This window comes from Cricetulus griseus, assembly GCF_003668045.3.
Source record: "Cricetulus griseus strain 17A/GY chromosome 1 unlocalized genomic scaffold, alternate assembly CriGri-PICRH-1.0 chr1_0, whole genome shotgun sequence".
Lineage (NCBI taxonomy): Eukaryota > Metazoa > Chordata > Mammalia > Rodentia > Cricetidae > Cricetulus > Cricetulus griseus.
Window position 1 is genome coordinate 51,315,500 of NW_023276806.1, and position 15,589 is coordinate 51,331,088.

The 15,589-nt window shown below is 41.4% G+C and overlaps 1 protein-coding gene across 1 annotated transcript; it reads left to right on the top strand.

Moving 5' to 3' along the window:
* The first annotated feature begins 5,320 nt into the window (after positions 1–5,320).
* Ddx20 (DEAD-box helicase 20) lies at positions 5,321–14,097 on the top strand. Its single transcript, XM_027393882.2, has 11 exons — positions 5,321–5,649; positions 6,006–6,100; positions 8,195–8,363; positions 8,939–9,053; positions 9,171–9,313; positions 9,411–9,549; positions 9,662–9,720; positions 11,285–11,367; positions 11,696–11,801; positions 11,907–12,008; positions 12,581–14,097. Exons 1-11 carry the CDS (start codon positions 5,349–5,351, stop codon positions 13,747–13,749), a joined length of 2,481 nt encoding a protein of 826 aa, XP_027249683.1. The 5' UTR covers positions 5,321–5,348; the 3' UTR covers positions 13,750–14,097.
* Positions 14,098–15,589: the final 1,492 nt, after the last annotated feature.

Here is a 15,589-nt window from a genome sequence, read left to right on the forward strand (position 1 = left end):
AGAGAGCCGGCTTCTTTAACAGGGGTTGACACCAGTTTTACAGAAACACTGCTATGTGTACAAGGCCCAGAAGAGAATTTTCAGTGGGAAGGTGTCATCCATTCAGTATTTCCTAGGTCCACCAAAAGCCTGATGCTGGGATGGAGAACCTATGGTGACAACATTCCTTGAGAAGTTGATAGTTTATTTATTGAGAGGGACTGGACTGTTTCTAGCATGAAGTCTGGGGTTGGGCGTTAAAGGGCACCTAAAGGAGCAGAATGTGAAGCTGGACCCAAACAGCCTTAGAAGTTTTTGGAAATCCTCTCACCTTTTGCTCTCTCCATTGATTTCCACTCCTTGCATGGAGCACACTTACGGGATTTTCACACTGTGAGCTCTATTTGCCCCAAATCTATCATAGTCCAAGTAATCCTTAGGCTTGCTCGGAGAAGAGCCTGCATCCTTCCCTACCTCCCTGATGACAGACTCCGTGTGACTGCTGGAGGGCTGGGCACATTTTACCTGGATTCTGAGGACTTCTCCCAGCACCTTGTTGTCTATGAACCGTCACTGGGCACAGGCCTATGCAGTCCATGCCTTCTGTTGGAAGTCATCTTTCCCCCAGACTCTCTTCTGTTCTTCCCAGTCACTGCCTTTCTGTAGCAAAGGAGGCAATTTCAGGACTCCAGTAAATCTTAGGATGATCCTTCAGGAAAGAGGGTCCTGGGTATGTTCATTATGCCCAAGCCAGAGACCAGAGTCATGTGGACTTGGAATGATGTCGTCTAAGTTTTCTACTTCCTTTTTTACAAAATGGTTTTAGCTAAAATAGAATTATATCACTTTCCCCTCCCCCTTTTACCTGTAGCTCCTACCAAGTTCCCTCCCTCTGGATAGCCTCTTTTATTATCACACACACACACACACACACACACGAGTATGCATATGTATGCACAAATATATAAATACAACCCCCAGAGTCCATTTTTGTTGCTTGTGGGAATGTGGTTTCAGGGCTGATCACTTTGTATTGAACACCCAATGAAGGGGCTCATCCCTATGAGAGGCTAATTCTTCCTCTCTTAGCAGTTCTTTTTCTATCGATGGGACCCATGAGCTATCCCCAATTCTGTGTTAGCATGTCTAATGATATTGGCATTGTTCTGGTCTTGTTTATATAGCCATTTCTAAGGGAGATTGTTTCACAGCAGAATTCCTGGCATGCTGGCTCTTATAATCTTATTGCTTCCTCTTCTGTGATGTTCTCTGAGCCATTGATGCAGGAGCTGTGCCTTAGAGGTTTCTATTGGGGCTGGGCTGATACACAGATCTCTACGTTGTGTCCAGTTGTGTTTTCCATTATGGTCTCCATTTTTGGCAAAGAGAAGCTTCCTCCTCCTCCTCTTCCTCCTCCTCCTTACTCCTCCTCTTCTTTTTAGACAGGGTGTAGTTCTGGCTGTCCTGGAGCTTGCTCTGTAGACCAGGCTGGCCTTGAACTCACAGAGATCCACCTGCTTCTGCCTCTTGAGTGCTGGGATTAAAGGTGTGGGCCACCATTGTCTGGCTAAGAGATGCCAGACAATGTGATGAGGGGTGGTAGCTAAACTTACTTGTGAGTTTAAGAATAATATTTAAAATGTAATTAGGAACTATGTTGGCCTAGCAAAATGGTAGTAGTAGATTCTCTTCTAAGATCCATGACCACATTAGTCACAGGAAGTTGGGCTAGGTTTCTAGTACCAGGTGTGATTTTGCTGCTGTTGAGTGGGCCTTCAGTTCAATTACACAGCTGTTAGTTACCACTAATATTTGAGTGCCACTATTGTGCCTTTGTGGATATCTTGCCATAATACTATTGTGGTTCATAGGCATTGCAGCTGGTTAAGTGTCTTACCTTCTTTAACTGCAGAATGGGGATGGTAGTATCCATCTCATGTGGTTGTGATTTCCCCACAAGAAGATGAGCTTCATAAATGTTAGTTATCCCCATTGCCACTATCACCACACCCATCTCATTCATCACTATTCACCATCATCTTCCATCATCATTAGGATAGACAACAGCACTGTCATCTATGTTCTATTTGCTTTGCTTCTCTGTTTATCTACAGGACATCCCACCAGAAGAACTCCATGGCTCATGTTTATAGGACCCTGTTTCCTCTTTTTATTTCTGGTTTGCAATTTTTATTTGATTGCAATAAGAACAGGGCACAGATAGAATACCTGAAGACAAAATCAGTGATCCTTCTAAAGACATGATTAATGATCCTTTCCAGACACATATTTACTCTGTGGTCCAGGCTGGTCTAGAACTACTATGTACCCTAGGCTGGCCTCAAACTTGTGCTGATCCTCCAGCCTCAGCTTCTCAAGCTCTGGACTAGAGAGCACAAGCTGCCATGTCTAGTCTAGCTGCACTTACCTAACTACCAGTTCAAGCTGTTCAGTTAACCTCATTTTTATAGTTTTAAAAACTACATTCAAATGTCTTTTCTTCTAATAATGCCAAATATATTATCAAAATAGACAAAGTGAATACTTGAATCCTCTCCTCCCATTTCTTGAGGGTAAATGTCTTTATTAATATAGTATGCATTCTTTTGGGTATTTTCATTACACATTAAAAATCCGAATACTTGGTGGCACATGCCTTTAATCCCAGCACTCAGGAGGCAGAGGCAGGTGGATCTCTGTGAGTTCGAGACCAGCCTGGTCTACAAGAGCTAGTTCCAGGACAGCCGCCAAAGCCACAGAGAAACCCTGTCTCGAAAAAAAAAAAAAAACAAAAAAAAAAAACCAAAAACAACAACAAAAAAATCCTAATACTGTATATACTGTAATGGTAGAATAAAAAAGTGAGTATGTATGTGTTTGTGTGGGTGTGTGCATATGACAACATGTATGTGGAGGTCAGAGGATAACTTGCAGGAGTCACTTCTCTCCTTCCACCATGTGGGTCCCTGGATGGAACTCAAGTAGTCAGGCTTGGAAGCAAGTGCCTTTACCCAAGGAGCCATCTTCCAAATCATAGAAACCTTTTGAAAGCTATGATTTAAAAAATTGTGGTCAATACACTTATTAAGTTTAGCATCCTAGTGATTTTTAGGTGTACAGTTCAAGTATTAAGTAGAGTTATATTGATGTGAAACAGGACCTCCCACACTTTTTCGTCTTACAAATCTCAAACTCTAAACCCATTAAATAACAACTCTTTGCTCATCTCCCTACCCTTGCTAACAACCATTTTATTTTCTACATCTATGAATCTGATTCACACAAATGGAAACATACAGTAGTTGTCCTTCTCTAATTGGCTTACTTCACTTGGCATAAGGTCCCCAGGGTTCATTCATTTTGTAGTATTTGTTAGAATTTCCGTCTTTTATAAGGCTGCTTACTATGCCACTTTAGTTACACATTTTATTTATCCTTTAGTATACTTTTAGTATGCCTCTTGAAAGTGGATGTAATGTGACTAGCTGCTTCAAGCTCCTACTGCCTTGAGTTTCCCACCATAACAGACTGTACCTTGAACTGTGGTCCAGAAAAACAAAACCAAACCCCTTCCCCTTAAGTTGCTTTTGTCAAAGTATTTTGTCACAGTAACAGGAAAAGAAACTAAGAGAGGAAGGAAGAAGTGAGGAATGAGTCACTCTCTGACGGGGAATGTGCTTAAATAGTAAAGTGTTTGCTTAGTATGCCAAAGTTGTTTCAACCCATAGGAAAGAGAAAAGCAGACAAAGGAAGTCATTTCAATGCCTCTGTGGTGCATGGCCTGGGCAGAGAAGAATCTGGACTGGGAGGCCAATAGGGAAGGGTTCAATAGTTAGAGTGACCAAAAGACCATGAGTAGATACTATATTGAAAAGGAGTGAGGGAGATATTTGGAGACATCATCTGCCAGTAAATTGTCAGAAAGAGGGTGAGGGCAAAGAGTGGATGAAATACGTGAGCAGCTAAGAGGGACCTTATTAGTTCCTCTTCCTTCACATGGCTAGTGGGTGCTTGCTGAGTATTTTGTAAATCAGTAAGCAAACAGAATCCATCTCCAGCTCCCACTTCTAGTGAAATTTCCTTGCCAAAGATATTTCTACACAATTGGGATATGGGAAACAAGACCAGAATTATACGTAGGGACAAATGAGGTTTGTCATAGGTCTTGTCAACTTGAGAGTAATACTCAGCTAGGAGAAAGACTCTGCAGGTGTGTGTGAGAGGAAAATAGCGTTCAATGTGTCAGATTTTTGTTTTTCCTCCTAGTGGCAGAAGAGAACAAGTCAGAATAGTTTCCTGCCTTCGGGGGAAGTGAGGGAGACAATAAACATTCATGAAGAGTGACCAGGGGTGATAAGGCACACACCTGTCATCTCAGTATTTGGGAAGTCGAGGCAGGAGGCCAGTCTGAGCTGCATAGGGAGACTTTGTCGAAAAAGAAAGAAAGAAAGAAAGAAAGAAAGAAAGAAAGAAAGGAAAAGAAAGAAAGAGAAAGAAAGAAAGAAAGAAAGAAAAAGAAAGAAAGAAAAAGAAAAAGCCAACCAAGCTAATCAAACCAAAAATCAAACAAGTGGTGAGAATAACGGGAAAGGCCAGGGAGCAGGCAGGACGGGGGTGACTAAAGATTTCAAGAAAGACCTCTTACAACAAGGTGACATGTGAGCGGGTCCAGAGGAAGGGGAAGTGGTGTGCTAGTTGCCCACCCGAGATCGGAAGGAAGGGCAGACAAAATGAGTTGAACCGGAGAGCTCTATTAGCCTGGAGATTCGAGAGAGCGCCCACGCAGAGCCTGGGAGTTGGCGGTCCAGTCAGTCTCCCGCACTGTGCTAAGGGGCTGGGGCGCCGACGTGACAGGGCTCTCCGAGGGCAGGGAACCCCGTTTTGCTGTGTTCCGGGGCGCTGTCTGCGAGCACTGAGGAGCAGCGGGGAAAAGTGCGGAGGACGAAGACTTCGGCGCGGCCTCAGTCAAGCTAGACCGGGGCAGCGGAGCCCAGCGGCGGCCGAGCCTGACGCTCTGGCTGCGTCACAAAGCGCGCCGCGAGCGCCGGGTTCCGGAGCAGCGCCGCGCGGCCCGTCCGTCAGAGCCGCGGGAGGCGGGCGGCGCCCACCGCGGGCACGCGACGCCCTCTGCAGGCCGCCGGCGGCAGCACTGGTAGCCTCATCTTCCTCGCTCCTCCCGCCTCTTCCTCAGGCTACATTTTTGTCCGTCCCCAGAGCGCCAGCCTCCGACTTCCGTTCGTTTCCTCCACTTCCAGGCCGGGTGCGTCCGTGTCTTCACCGAGAGACTGACAATAAAGTTTTTTCCTCTTCTCGCTCCCAGGAGCCCCGCCTCGACTCCAAATATCGCGAGATCTCGAGGCGCGGCTACCATGGCGGCGGCATTTGAAGCCCCGGCGGCCTTGACAACCGCGGAGTCCGCTATGGCGGCGGAGCGCGCGGCCGTGCGGTCCCCGGCCGCGGAGCCGACTCCCAGCTCCCCGTGGAGCCTGCGGACCGCTCACGACATCGGCGGGCCGCGGACGCGTACCGGGGACGTGGTGCTGGCGGAGCCCGCGGATTTCGAGTCGCTGCTGCTGTCGCGGCCGGTGCTGGAGGGGCTGCGGGCGGCCGGCTTTGAGAGGCCGTCTCCCGTGCAGCTGAAGGCCATCCCGCTGGGGCGCTGCGGGCTCGGTGAGGACCGGGGCCGGCCGCGGGCGGGGGCCTGGCCCCGGAGAGCTCCGGCTCCGCGCCTTTGCGGGGCTCGGCAGTGCTCGAGGCGCGCAATTGGATCGGAAGGCGCCGGGTCCAAGCTGGAGACGAGCAGCGGTAGAGATTCGGGGACTAAGGGGCTGGAGAAATGTCTCCGTGGTTGATGCACGCCTCGCGCGCGCTTCAGGGTCAACTAAAAATATAGGTGACAGTTAGGTGGTCTTAGGAGAGAATCCGGCCGTTCCCTGGTCCTATATTGGTATCTAGTTGCTTCAGCGAGTCTTGCTAATGATACCTATTCTTTTTTTCTTTTCTTTTTTTCTTTCTTTCTTTCTCAGATTTAATTGTTCAAGCTAAGTCTGGCACTGGGAAAACTTGTGTATTCTCCACCATTGCTCTAGACTCCCTTCTTCTTGAAAACTACAGTACTCAGGTGAGTAACTCAGAGGATCCAGACGGGGGGTGTGTAGCACGTGGCCTCTAGCTAGACTTATGAAAAACTACTGACTCCTCACAGATGGTGTGTTTGATGAATCGGAGAATGTGAAACCGTAGGAAAATTACAGAAGTAAACTACATAGATGGTAAGGTCGTTGAGTTGTGGCCGAGAATATCATTATTAAGTTTTTTTTTTAAATTTGGAGTCTTCTATAATTACATTTTGAATATGTGTTACTTAAAATCATTATGCAATTAAGAAACTTTTTCTTGGGCTGGAGAGATGGCTCAGTGATGAAGAGCAGTGACTGCTCCTTCCAGAGGTCCTGAGTTCAATTCCCAGCAACCACATGGTGGCACACAACAGTCTGTAATGAGATCTCCTGTCCTCTTCTGGCCTGCAGGCAGAACGCTGTATACATAATAAATAAATAAATCTTAAAAAAATTTTTTTAAAAAAACTTTTACTTACTAGATTGGGGTTAGAAATAAACTTAAAAGTTTTGGTTTATATAATACGCTATGGCAGAACTTAATATGGTTGTGGTTTTTTTGGTTGTATCCCCCCTCACCCCCAAAGGGTTTCTCTGTGTAACCTTGGTTGTCCTGGAACTTGCTTTGTATATTAGGCTGGGCTCGAATTCACAGAGATCCTCTTAATTTTAGGTTGCCTTGGAATAGTTTGAAGATTGTCCTACTCAAACTAGTAGGAAATATGGGTTTGGGAGATAATTCTTCAAAAAGATTTGTTCAGTTAGTAATACATGCAAATACTACACTAGGCACTGGGGATTAAGCAATGAGTTGGATGTGGTCCTCCCACCATCTTCTGGAGTGTAGTAGTATAGTAACTTTATTTCAGGTTAAGAAGTGTCTGTTGTGATGATGAATCTTGAACAGTGTTGGTTTTTTTTTTTTTTTTTTTTTTTTTTTTTTTTTTTTAACCCGGGATCCTTGTATTTGTTGTCTAGGAATCTTTTTGAGCTCTGTATCCACCACATTCTGGCAGATACTGAATATAACTTAAGGACAGTGGCTAGTCTATTTGTAAATTAAGATGTGTTTGAGAGAGTTTGGCTTGTGACACTTGGCAGCATACCAAATCCTAAACCTAAGTAAAATTCCCTTTTTTTTGTTAAAGTATTTATATTATTAAAGTGTGTGTGTGTGTGTGTGTGTGTGTGTGTGTGTGTGTGTTTATCAAAGTAACACTACATAATTGTTTTAAGTTGGGAAATTTCAGGGAAAAGAACAAAGTACCAAAGAACTCTAAATATGTGATGTGTACCCAGAGTTAAGAGATTTTTAAAAAAATATATTTTTATTATTTCCTTGTCTTTTTTTTAAGCAATATTTTCTTATAGTGACAATATGTATGTTCTGCAGTTTTTACTATGTGTGGCTCTCATGGCCTTTGGAACCTAACTCTGGGAGTTAACTCTGAGATAGAGTCCTCTTAAAATCTTAGTACCTGGGCCTTTTTGCTGCTCCTTATGTGTACCTTAAGGCCTTTGGATTTGCTTTTTCTTTTTCTGAAGCACTGCTTCTGGTGTGTTCCACAACTAGCTCTATGCTGTATGTCTCAAATGTTACTTTCTTATGGGACTTTTAAAATTCTTTGTTTGTTTGTTGGAAGCAGGCACACTCTACCTAATTCTAGCTGGACAGAAGCTTACAACATAGACTAGTCTTCAGTTTGAGGCAATCCTCATATCTCTGCTTCTAGAGTGTCGGAATCATAGGTGCATGCCAAAACGTCACTTCGGAAGGGCTTTCTGATCATTTAAAATGATTTCCCTTGTCAGGTCTTTCTTTTTTCCCTATTTGATTTTTTTTTTTAAATAATACTTTTTATTACATGTATATGTTTTTGTTTATGTTATAACCAAAAAGTGCCAAGAGAGCAATTCTTTCACAACTTGTATGTTTTCTCCCATATAGTACGTTCTTAATAATTAACCGAATAAATGGAATATTTTCTCCTGTTTTAAAACTCCTCTTACAATGAAAAGTAGTGTAGCATGCAATGAATGTATCACTCATATGTATTCTTCTGACTTGTTAAAGTAATATTTATAATTTATTTTAGATTTTGATATTGGCTCCCACAAGAGAAATTGCTGTTCAGATACATTCTGTTATCACAGCCATTGGAATAAAAATGGAAGGATTAGAATGTCATGTCTTTATTGGAGGGACTCCATTATCTCAAGACAAAACCAGACTTAAAAAGTGTCATATTGCTGTTGGATCTCCAGGTGAGTTACTAATACCTGTTGGTACCTGATGTTCTTTGTGAAATGTAACACTGAATGCGACTATAGGTAAATGGGAGTCTTTGATCATGGGGCTAATTACTTTCACTAGAAGTGAAGAGCATTAGACTAGTGAAACACATGGCTGGATTATCAATAGAATCTGCTTGTCTCCATTCTAAAGCTTGTTTGGGATTTCACTTGGGATAGGCTTCTGAAATAATGACCTGACTTTCAGGAAGCCTGTCTAAGCCATGGGTTGAGATTTCTGTTGTTCTTTCTGGTAATTTGCTCATAAATCACTTAGAATCTAGAATTCAATCCCTTAGCATTTGAGTCTTTTGATAGCAGTGGTGCTTGTTTTCCATATCTATCGATGATGAAAAGTGGGAGGGGGGAGGGATTCAGGCTAGATGAGAATTTAAGATTTCTAAGATTGTGCTGTGTAGTATGTGAATGTACACTGTGAAGAAATTCAGCAGTATAACCTGTGGATAAATACAGTAAAAGCATTCCTGAGGGTTGTACAGATTTGATGTCATGAATATTTCAGCTTTTATTTTTTTCCTGGCATATAGGTAGAATTAAACAGCTCATAGAACTTGACTACCTGAATCCGGGCAGTATCCGTCTCTTTATTCTTGATGAAGCAGATAAGCTTTTAGAAGAAGGCAGTTTCCAGGAACAAATAAAGTAAGAAAACTAGCTTGACTATAAAAATGTTGTGTCTAAGTGTTTGTCTATGGCTTTTACTGGTAGTGTTTGCTGTCTGCGTAGTTTTCACAGTATATGTTTTCTTGTATTTTACAGTTGGATTTATTCTTCTTTGCCTGCCAGTAAACAGATGTTGGCAGTATCTGCTACTTACCCTGAATTTTTGGCTAATGCTTTGACAAGGTATATGAGAGATCCCACGTTTGTAAGATTGAATCCCAGTGATCCAAGTCTCATAGGTACGTACAGATTTTGCAGAATTATTTTGTAACACTGTGGAGCTATGACCAACCACATCATAGTGGAATTCATTGGATGTTTTTGATTTCATTGTAGGTTTGAAGCAGTACTACCAAGTTGTCAATTCTTACCCTTTGGCTCATAAGATTTTTGAGGAAAAGACTCAGCACTTACAGGAACTTTTCAGTAGAGTCCCATTTAATCAAGCCTTGGTGTTTTCTAATTTGCACAGCAGGTAATAAAACTTAATCCCAGGAACTTAAAAAAGTAAAAGAATAGTCATGAGGCAATAGTTGAAAGCTGTAAATTTATTTATTTATTTATTTATTTATTTATTTATTTTGTAGAGCACAGCATTTGGCTGATATCCTTTCTTCTAAAGGTTTTCCTACTGAATGCATTTCAGGCAAGTCCAGCTCTTTTTTTTTTTTTTGTTTAATGTATTGCTTTGAAGCCTACCATATCAAGAGAGAAAAACATTACTTCTTAAATTGTTTTGTGAGTGTGAGGTTGCACTCATAATAAAGGAAATTTAGGCTTATTTTTCATTGGCATTTGATAATCAGTCTGCTGGATTTTTAAATTTAATTTTTAAAAAGAGTAACTTGGTCTGTTCTAGTTATATTTGCTAAGAACTTAATTCTATAAAACAAAATTTATCTTATTTGTCTTAAGACATTTGTTTCTTCATATAATCACTTATTAAAATACTAAAATTTTAGTATTTAGAGTATAGTATTGCATGTACTCTTCTGGAGCAGGAAGATCGTGGACTTGAGACCATATTTGACTATGTTAAGTTTAAAACCAGTATGGACAGCATAGCAAGACCCTGTTGTCATAGAAACACATGCTAAGACTAGCTGAGTTATCTTCTCTGCTTCCCCTACTATCAGATTTGGCTTTTCACATGCTAGGTAAGTACTCTCCTTTGGAGCTATACTTTTAGCCATTGAGTTGACTTTGATGGTCTATGGAAGGCAAAGTGACTCACTTCATCCACAGTTTATTAATTGCTGGATTCATAGAAAAGATTTAAAGGAGTTTTTGGTTAATGAGCTCCTTCCAGTTTTATATGTTGTATTGAAATTCTTACTTTATTAGGGGGAACATACTCAGTGTGAGATATCAAGGAGACTAATTTCCTAATGGGCTGATAGCTCAATCTTGGATCACATTTCAAAATCAGAATTGTGGTCTAGAGAGAGTACACAGTGTTAAAGCACTTCCTGTGCAATCATGTGCACAGGAGTTTGGACCCCAGCACCCATATAACAAGCCAGCTGTTCTTATTCCTAGGGATCTGATGCTCTCTCCTGGCCTTTGAATGCATAGGCACATACAACTGTATACAGTCAGATAGATACATGGATACAGGCACACACAGATCCCCCCCCCCCCCCCCCCAGTGTTTTTCTGTGACTTTGGAGGCTGTCCTGGAACTAGGTCTTGTATGGTCTTGAATTCACAGAGATCTGCCTGCCGCTGCCTCCCGAGTGCTGGGATTAAAGGCTTGCGCCACCACTGCCTGGCTCTCACAGATTCTTAAAACAAGATTTGTAAATAATTGGTAATAACCCTTTTCCTAAAAAGTATGTCTTAGACTTTGTAATGTCACCATTTACAATTGATTTTTGAATTTCAAATTGATTGCCTAAACCACACTTTGAAAAATAATGACTTCAGATTTTAGCATTCAGATTTGCACAGGATAGAATTAACTGGTTTGTGTATTTCTTTAAAACATTAAGAATTATGATTCTTGCTTATTGTGGATTTGATAAGTATATCTTAGCTTAAGTTTTTGTTACTGTTTTTGAGATGGGATCTTATGGAGTCTAGGCTGACCTTGAATTCTGGCTCTTTCTGTCTCAACCTCTTGAGTGCTAGGACAACAGATGGCAGGCATGCACCACAATACCCAGCTTGCTTAGGTGTTTTAAAATGACTTAGTTTTTTGGTTTTTCTAGGTAACATGAATCAGAATCAGCGCCTTGATGCTATGGCGAAACTGAAGCAGTTTCATTGCAGAGTCCTCATTTCTACAGATTTGGTAAAGCTCTAGCTAGGTTTGGGTGACTGTCTGTCTTGGGGTGTGTTGTTATTAGATTGCTGCCCTATTTCATGTATCTAGCAGGTGTATCTGGTAGGTGCCAGAGATAAAAATGACCTTTCTAGTTCTGCAAAGTGCTTTCTTAAAAATGTCTTTAATGTTTAAAATTTGTTTTTTAAATAGTTTAGTCCTAGTCAGTCATTAGAAATAGATTTTTTTTCCCCTCTGAATCCTAAATATTTGCCTGTTTTCAGTCTGGATTTTGGTTATACCAGAAGAGCATACATAGGTTGCCATGCTGTAATTAATATAAACAATTGTTTTTAAGACTTCCCGTGGGATTGATGCTGAGAAGGTGAATCTGGTAGTAAATCTGGATGTGCCATTAGACTGGGAGACATACATGCATCGGATTGGTAGAGCTGGCCGCTTTGGTAAGGAAAAAGGAAGTTTAGTGCTTTGACAAGAAGGCTGGTGTGAAAGGTACTTGGACTGTTATTTCTTTAGAAATGAGTGACTGTGTCACTTCATACTCTTAGGTACATTGGGACTGACAGTGACCTACTGTTGTAGAGGGGAAGAAGAAAATATGATGATGAAAATTGCCCAGAAATGTAATATCAACCTTCTCCCTTTACCAGGTGTGTGTTTCTGTTTCTTTTGACATTCTTTTGTTGTTTGTTGTATTCTTTGTAGTTTGTAGTTGTATTCTTTGTAGTTCTGACTGACATGTTGTAGACATGGTTGGCCTCAAACTCACTGCTTCCAAGTGCTGGGATTAAAGTCATGTGCCACCTTGCCTGGCTTCCTTTTGAATCAAGTTTTGATGTTCTTATGGTTGTAGTGATGATAGGCATAATAAAAATATAGCACATAGTGCTATTGTTTCTACTGTATGTATGTTAATTCATTTAATTCTCACCACAGGCCTGTGGGGTACATGGTGTTGCTAATCTGTGTCTTGTAAATTAGGATATTTAGGTATATCTTAATTTGTAGGCTACTGATACATAAAAAATATTTTACTGTATTAGACCCAAAGTTACTGGGCTTTGCAGTTTTATTTACTTTTGAGACAGTCTCACTGTGTAGCTCAGGCTGGCCTCTAACTCACAGAGATCTGCCTGCTTCTACCCATAGGGTGCTGGGATTAAAGGTGTGTGCCACCATGCCTGGGCTGAGAATTTTAATTCAAATTCTTCCTTTTATGTAGATCCCATTCCTCCTGGCCTGATGGAAGAATGCTTGGATTGGGATGTGGAAGTTAAAGCTGCGATGCATACATATAGCTCACCAAGTATACCTACCCAGTCCGCCAAAAAGCAAGTTCAAAAACTAGAAAGAGCCTTCCAAACTCAAAGAATTCCTGGTAACCAAATGCCTTCCCCTAGAAATACTTCTATATCTACATTGTCAGCCAAATCAAAACACAGTAGCAAACAAAAGCCTTCTGTGAAAAGCCGCTCAGAGTGTGGAATCCTAGAAAGGGCTGTTCCACCAGAAGAGTTGGGCAGTACCACACAACTGGAAGAACAAGTGAAGAATTCTGCTCAGACTGCTGTTGAGGACTCCTCCAGTAGCAGCCAGCAGCAGGCCAAGGAAGAAGCTTCACCTGGGGCACTCCCTAAAATTCCTTGTCTGTCTTCCTTCAAAGTCCATCAGCCATGTACTTTGTCTTTTGCAGAACTGGTAGAGGATTATGAGCACTATATTAAAGAGGGGTTAGAGAAACCTGTGGAAATTATCAGGCACTACACGGGGCCCGGGGCTCAGACTGTAAATCCTCAGAATGGTTTTGTGAGAAATAGAGTTTCCGAAGACAGAGCACAGATATTGGCGAGTAGTAGCCAGTCTGGGGACTCAGAGAGTGAGAGTGATTCTTGCAGCTCAAGGACTTCTTCCCAGAGCAAAGGCAATAAGTCTTACTTGGAAGGCTCTTCTGATACTCAGTTGAAAGACTCTGAATGTACACCTGTGGGTGGACCTCTCTCTTTGGAACAAGTTCTGAATACAATTGATATCCCAACTCAGGTAGAGTATCAAGAGTCTCCTGAGACCCAAATGAAGTTAAGGCATAAAGAAGGAGCTAACCAGAGATCTAAGCAGAGTCGGAGAAACCTGCCACGTCGCTCCTCCTACCGAGTCCAGACTGAACCCCAGGAAGAGGCTTGGTATGACTGTCAAAGGGAAACAAATACCAGTTTCTCTGATACCTACCAGGATTATGAGGAGTACTGGAGAGCGTATTACAGGGCCTGGCAAGAATATTATGCTGCTGCTTCCCACTCATACTATTGGAATGCTCAGAGACATCCCAGTTGGATGGCTGCCTACCATATGAATACAGTTTATCTACAAGAAATGATGCGTAGTAACCAATGATGTTAGGATGTGCCTGAGACCATTGACTATCAACAGATAATAGGATATGCATTCTCCACCTAGAGCAAGTGGGATATGGTGGCACTTTGGAGGAACTTGAGAGGACTTTGAAGCTTTCTACTGGGACACAACTATTTTTCAGATTATTTTGACTTGGTCCAGGAATATTCTTTTTTTTTTTTTTTTTTTTTTTCAGTTTCATCAGATTTGCAAGAGAATTTTTAAAACTTGGATCTAAAGACCCCCAAGGTGCCACTTCATGTAGGTTGTTTCCCAAAGAAACCTTTTAAAAGGTGACATATGGCACTCCTTACTTTAAAAAAAGAATAAAAACAGTTAAAATTTGAGTGTAATGTTATTCTGTGCAGTTCCTTACAAAAGGTTTACAGTACATTTCTATATTGCTATGTTCTCATAGATATTTGATCATGGTAGATCTTCTAGGTTTAGGCAGGACAGAGTCTTTTAATGTCTTCTGCCTCCAGTGGTAGTTTTGTTAGCTGTGAAAGCAGATTTAGGTGAATGTCCTGTTCATCTTCCTGAAGAAGCTGTGAAGGCTGCCTACATTTCACTGTGTTAAGTAGGTCAGTGTTATCTGTGGCTACCTTCTGCTGCTCAGGGAAGGGCAGCTTATCCTCCTTGCTTCCTGGATTCTAAATGAATCTCCTAGAAGCCATAGATAAGTTGACCCTGGAAAATTCTCATTTCCTAAGTAAGATTGTGAACAAAATTTCAACGGGGTCATAGGTCCTCTGAAGTGCATCTATGCAACCCAGGTTGAGACTTGATGTGAGTTGCATAGATGCAGACCTACTAGTTCTGCGGCTGGTAGGCTAATGGAAAGTTCCAGCTGTTAGTGCTCAGTGTTTGGTAGAAGATGAGTTCATTCTGTTCTGACTCTTCCCATAGTATGTCCTAATTGCTAATCTGTGCTAAAGAATTTTTTTTTCTTCTTGAATGCTATATCTATGAGGAGCTATCATTTTTCCGAATTGGAAGTGCCTCTGTAAATTATGATGTAGAAAAGTTATAATTAGAGGCTAAGTGTTCTTTTATCACTAAACATCAGTCTGGGATCTTGCCATGAACTGGATTTTAGGTGAGAGAATCCCTTATGTATTGAGAAATTATTCACTTTAAAAAAGGAAAATTTTTTGTGTACATATTTAGTAGTATAGACCATCTTAGTGTTGTTGGCAAATACCCATAGCCATTGTCATTTAATGTGGAATGTTCCTAGTTTTAACAGTTTTAAACTGTTAGCTTGAATTTCTGTGATTTGGCATGGTCAGTCGTATACAGACATATCAAAACTATGTATGTATTGTGAAGTTAGATGAAATAATTTGGCAAATTTCGATTAGGTCCAATGTATTACTAAGATGTAGAGAGTTTAATTACACACTTAAATAAGAGCCTGTCATTACTATGTAATTGAACTTACCTCTTTCTATCCTTTCCCCACAACAGAGCCAACTTCATAGTTTGTCATTGCTAGGGGATTTTAATTAGGCTACTACCGCATCTTAATTAGGGATGAGGTTACCCATTAGTCTTGAAATTAATTGGATTCTCTATAGGTTTGTTTTGTGTTTGCATATATATATATATTTACTTTTAGTTACTTCAAAGAATAAAGTGCAGGCTCAGAGTTATCCAGAGAAGCAGGTTTCCTCAAGATCTCTAAATCAAGCTTCAGGTAGTTACAGGGCTGGAAGAGAGCTGGTAAGCACACCAAGCTTGATGACCTGAGTTTGATCTCCATGGAGAGAGTTGTCCACTGACTGCCAGGAGCATACTTTGTAACCCACACACTAAGAAAATGGAAAACAACTCCCAA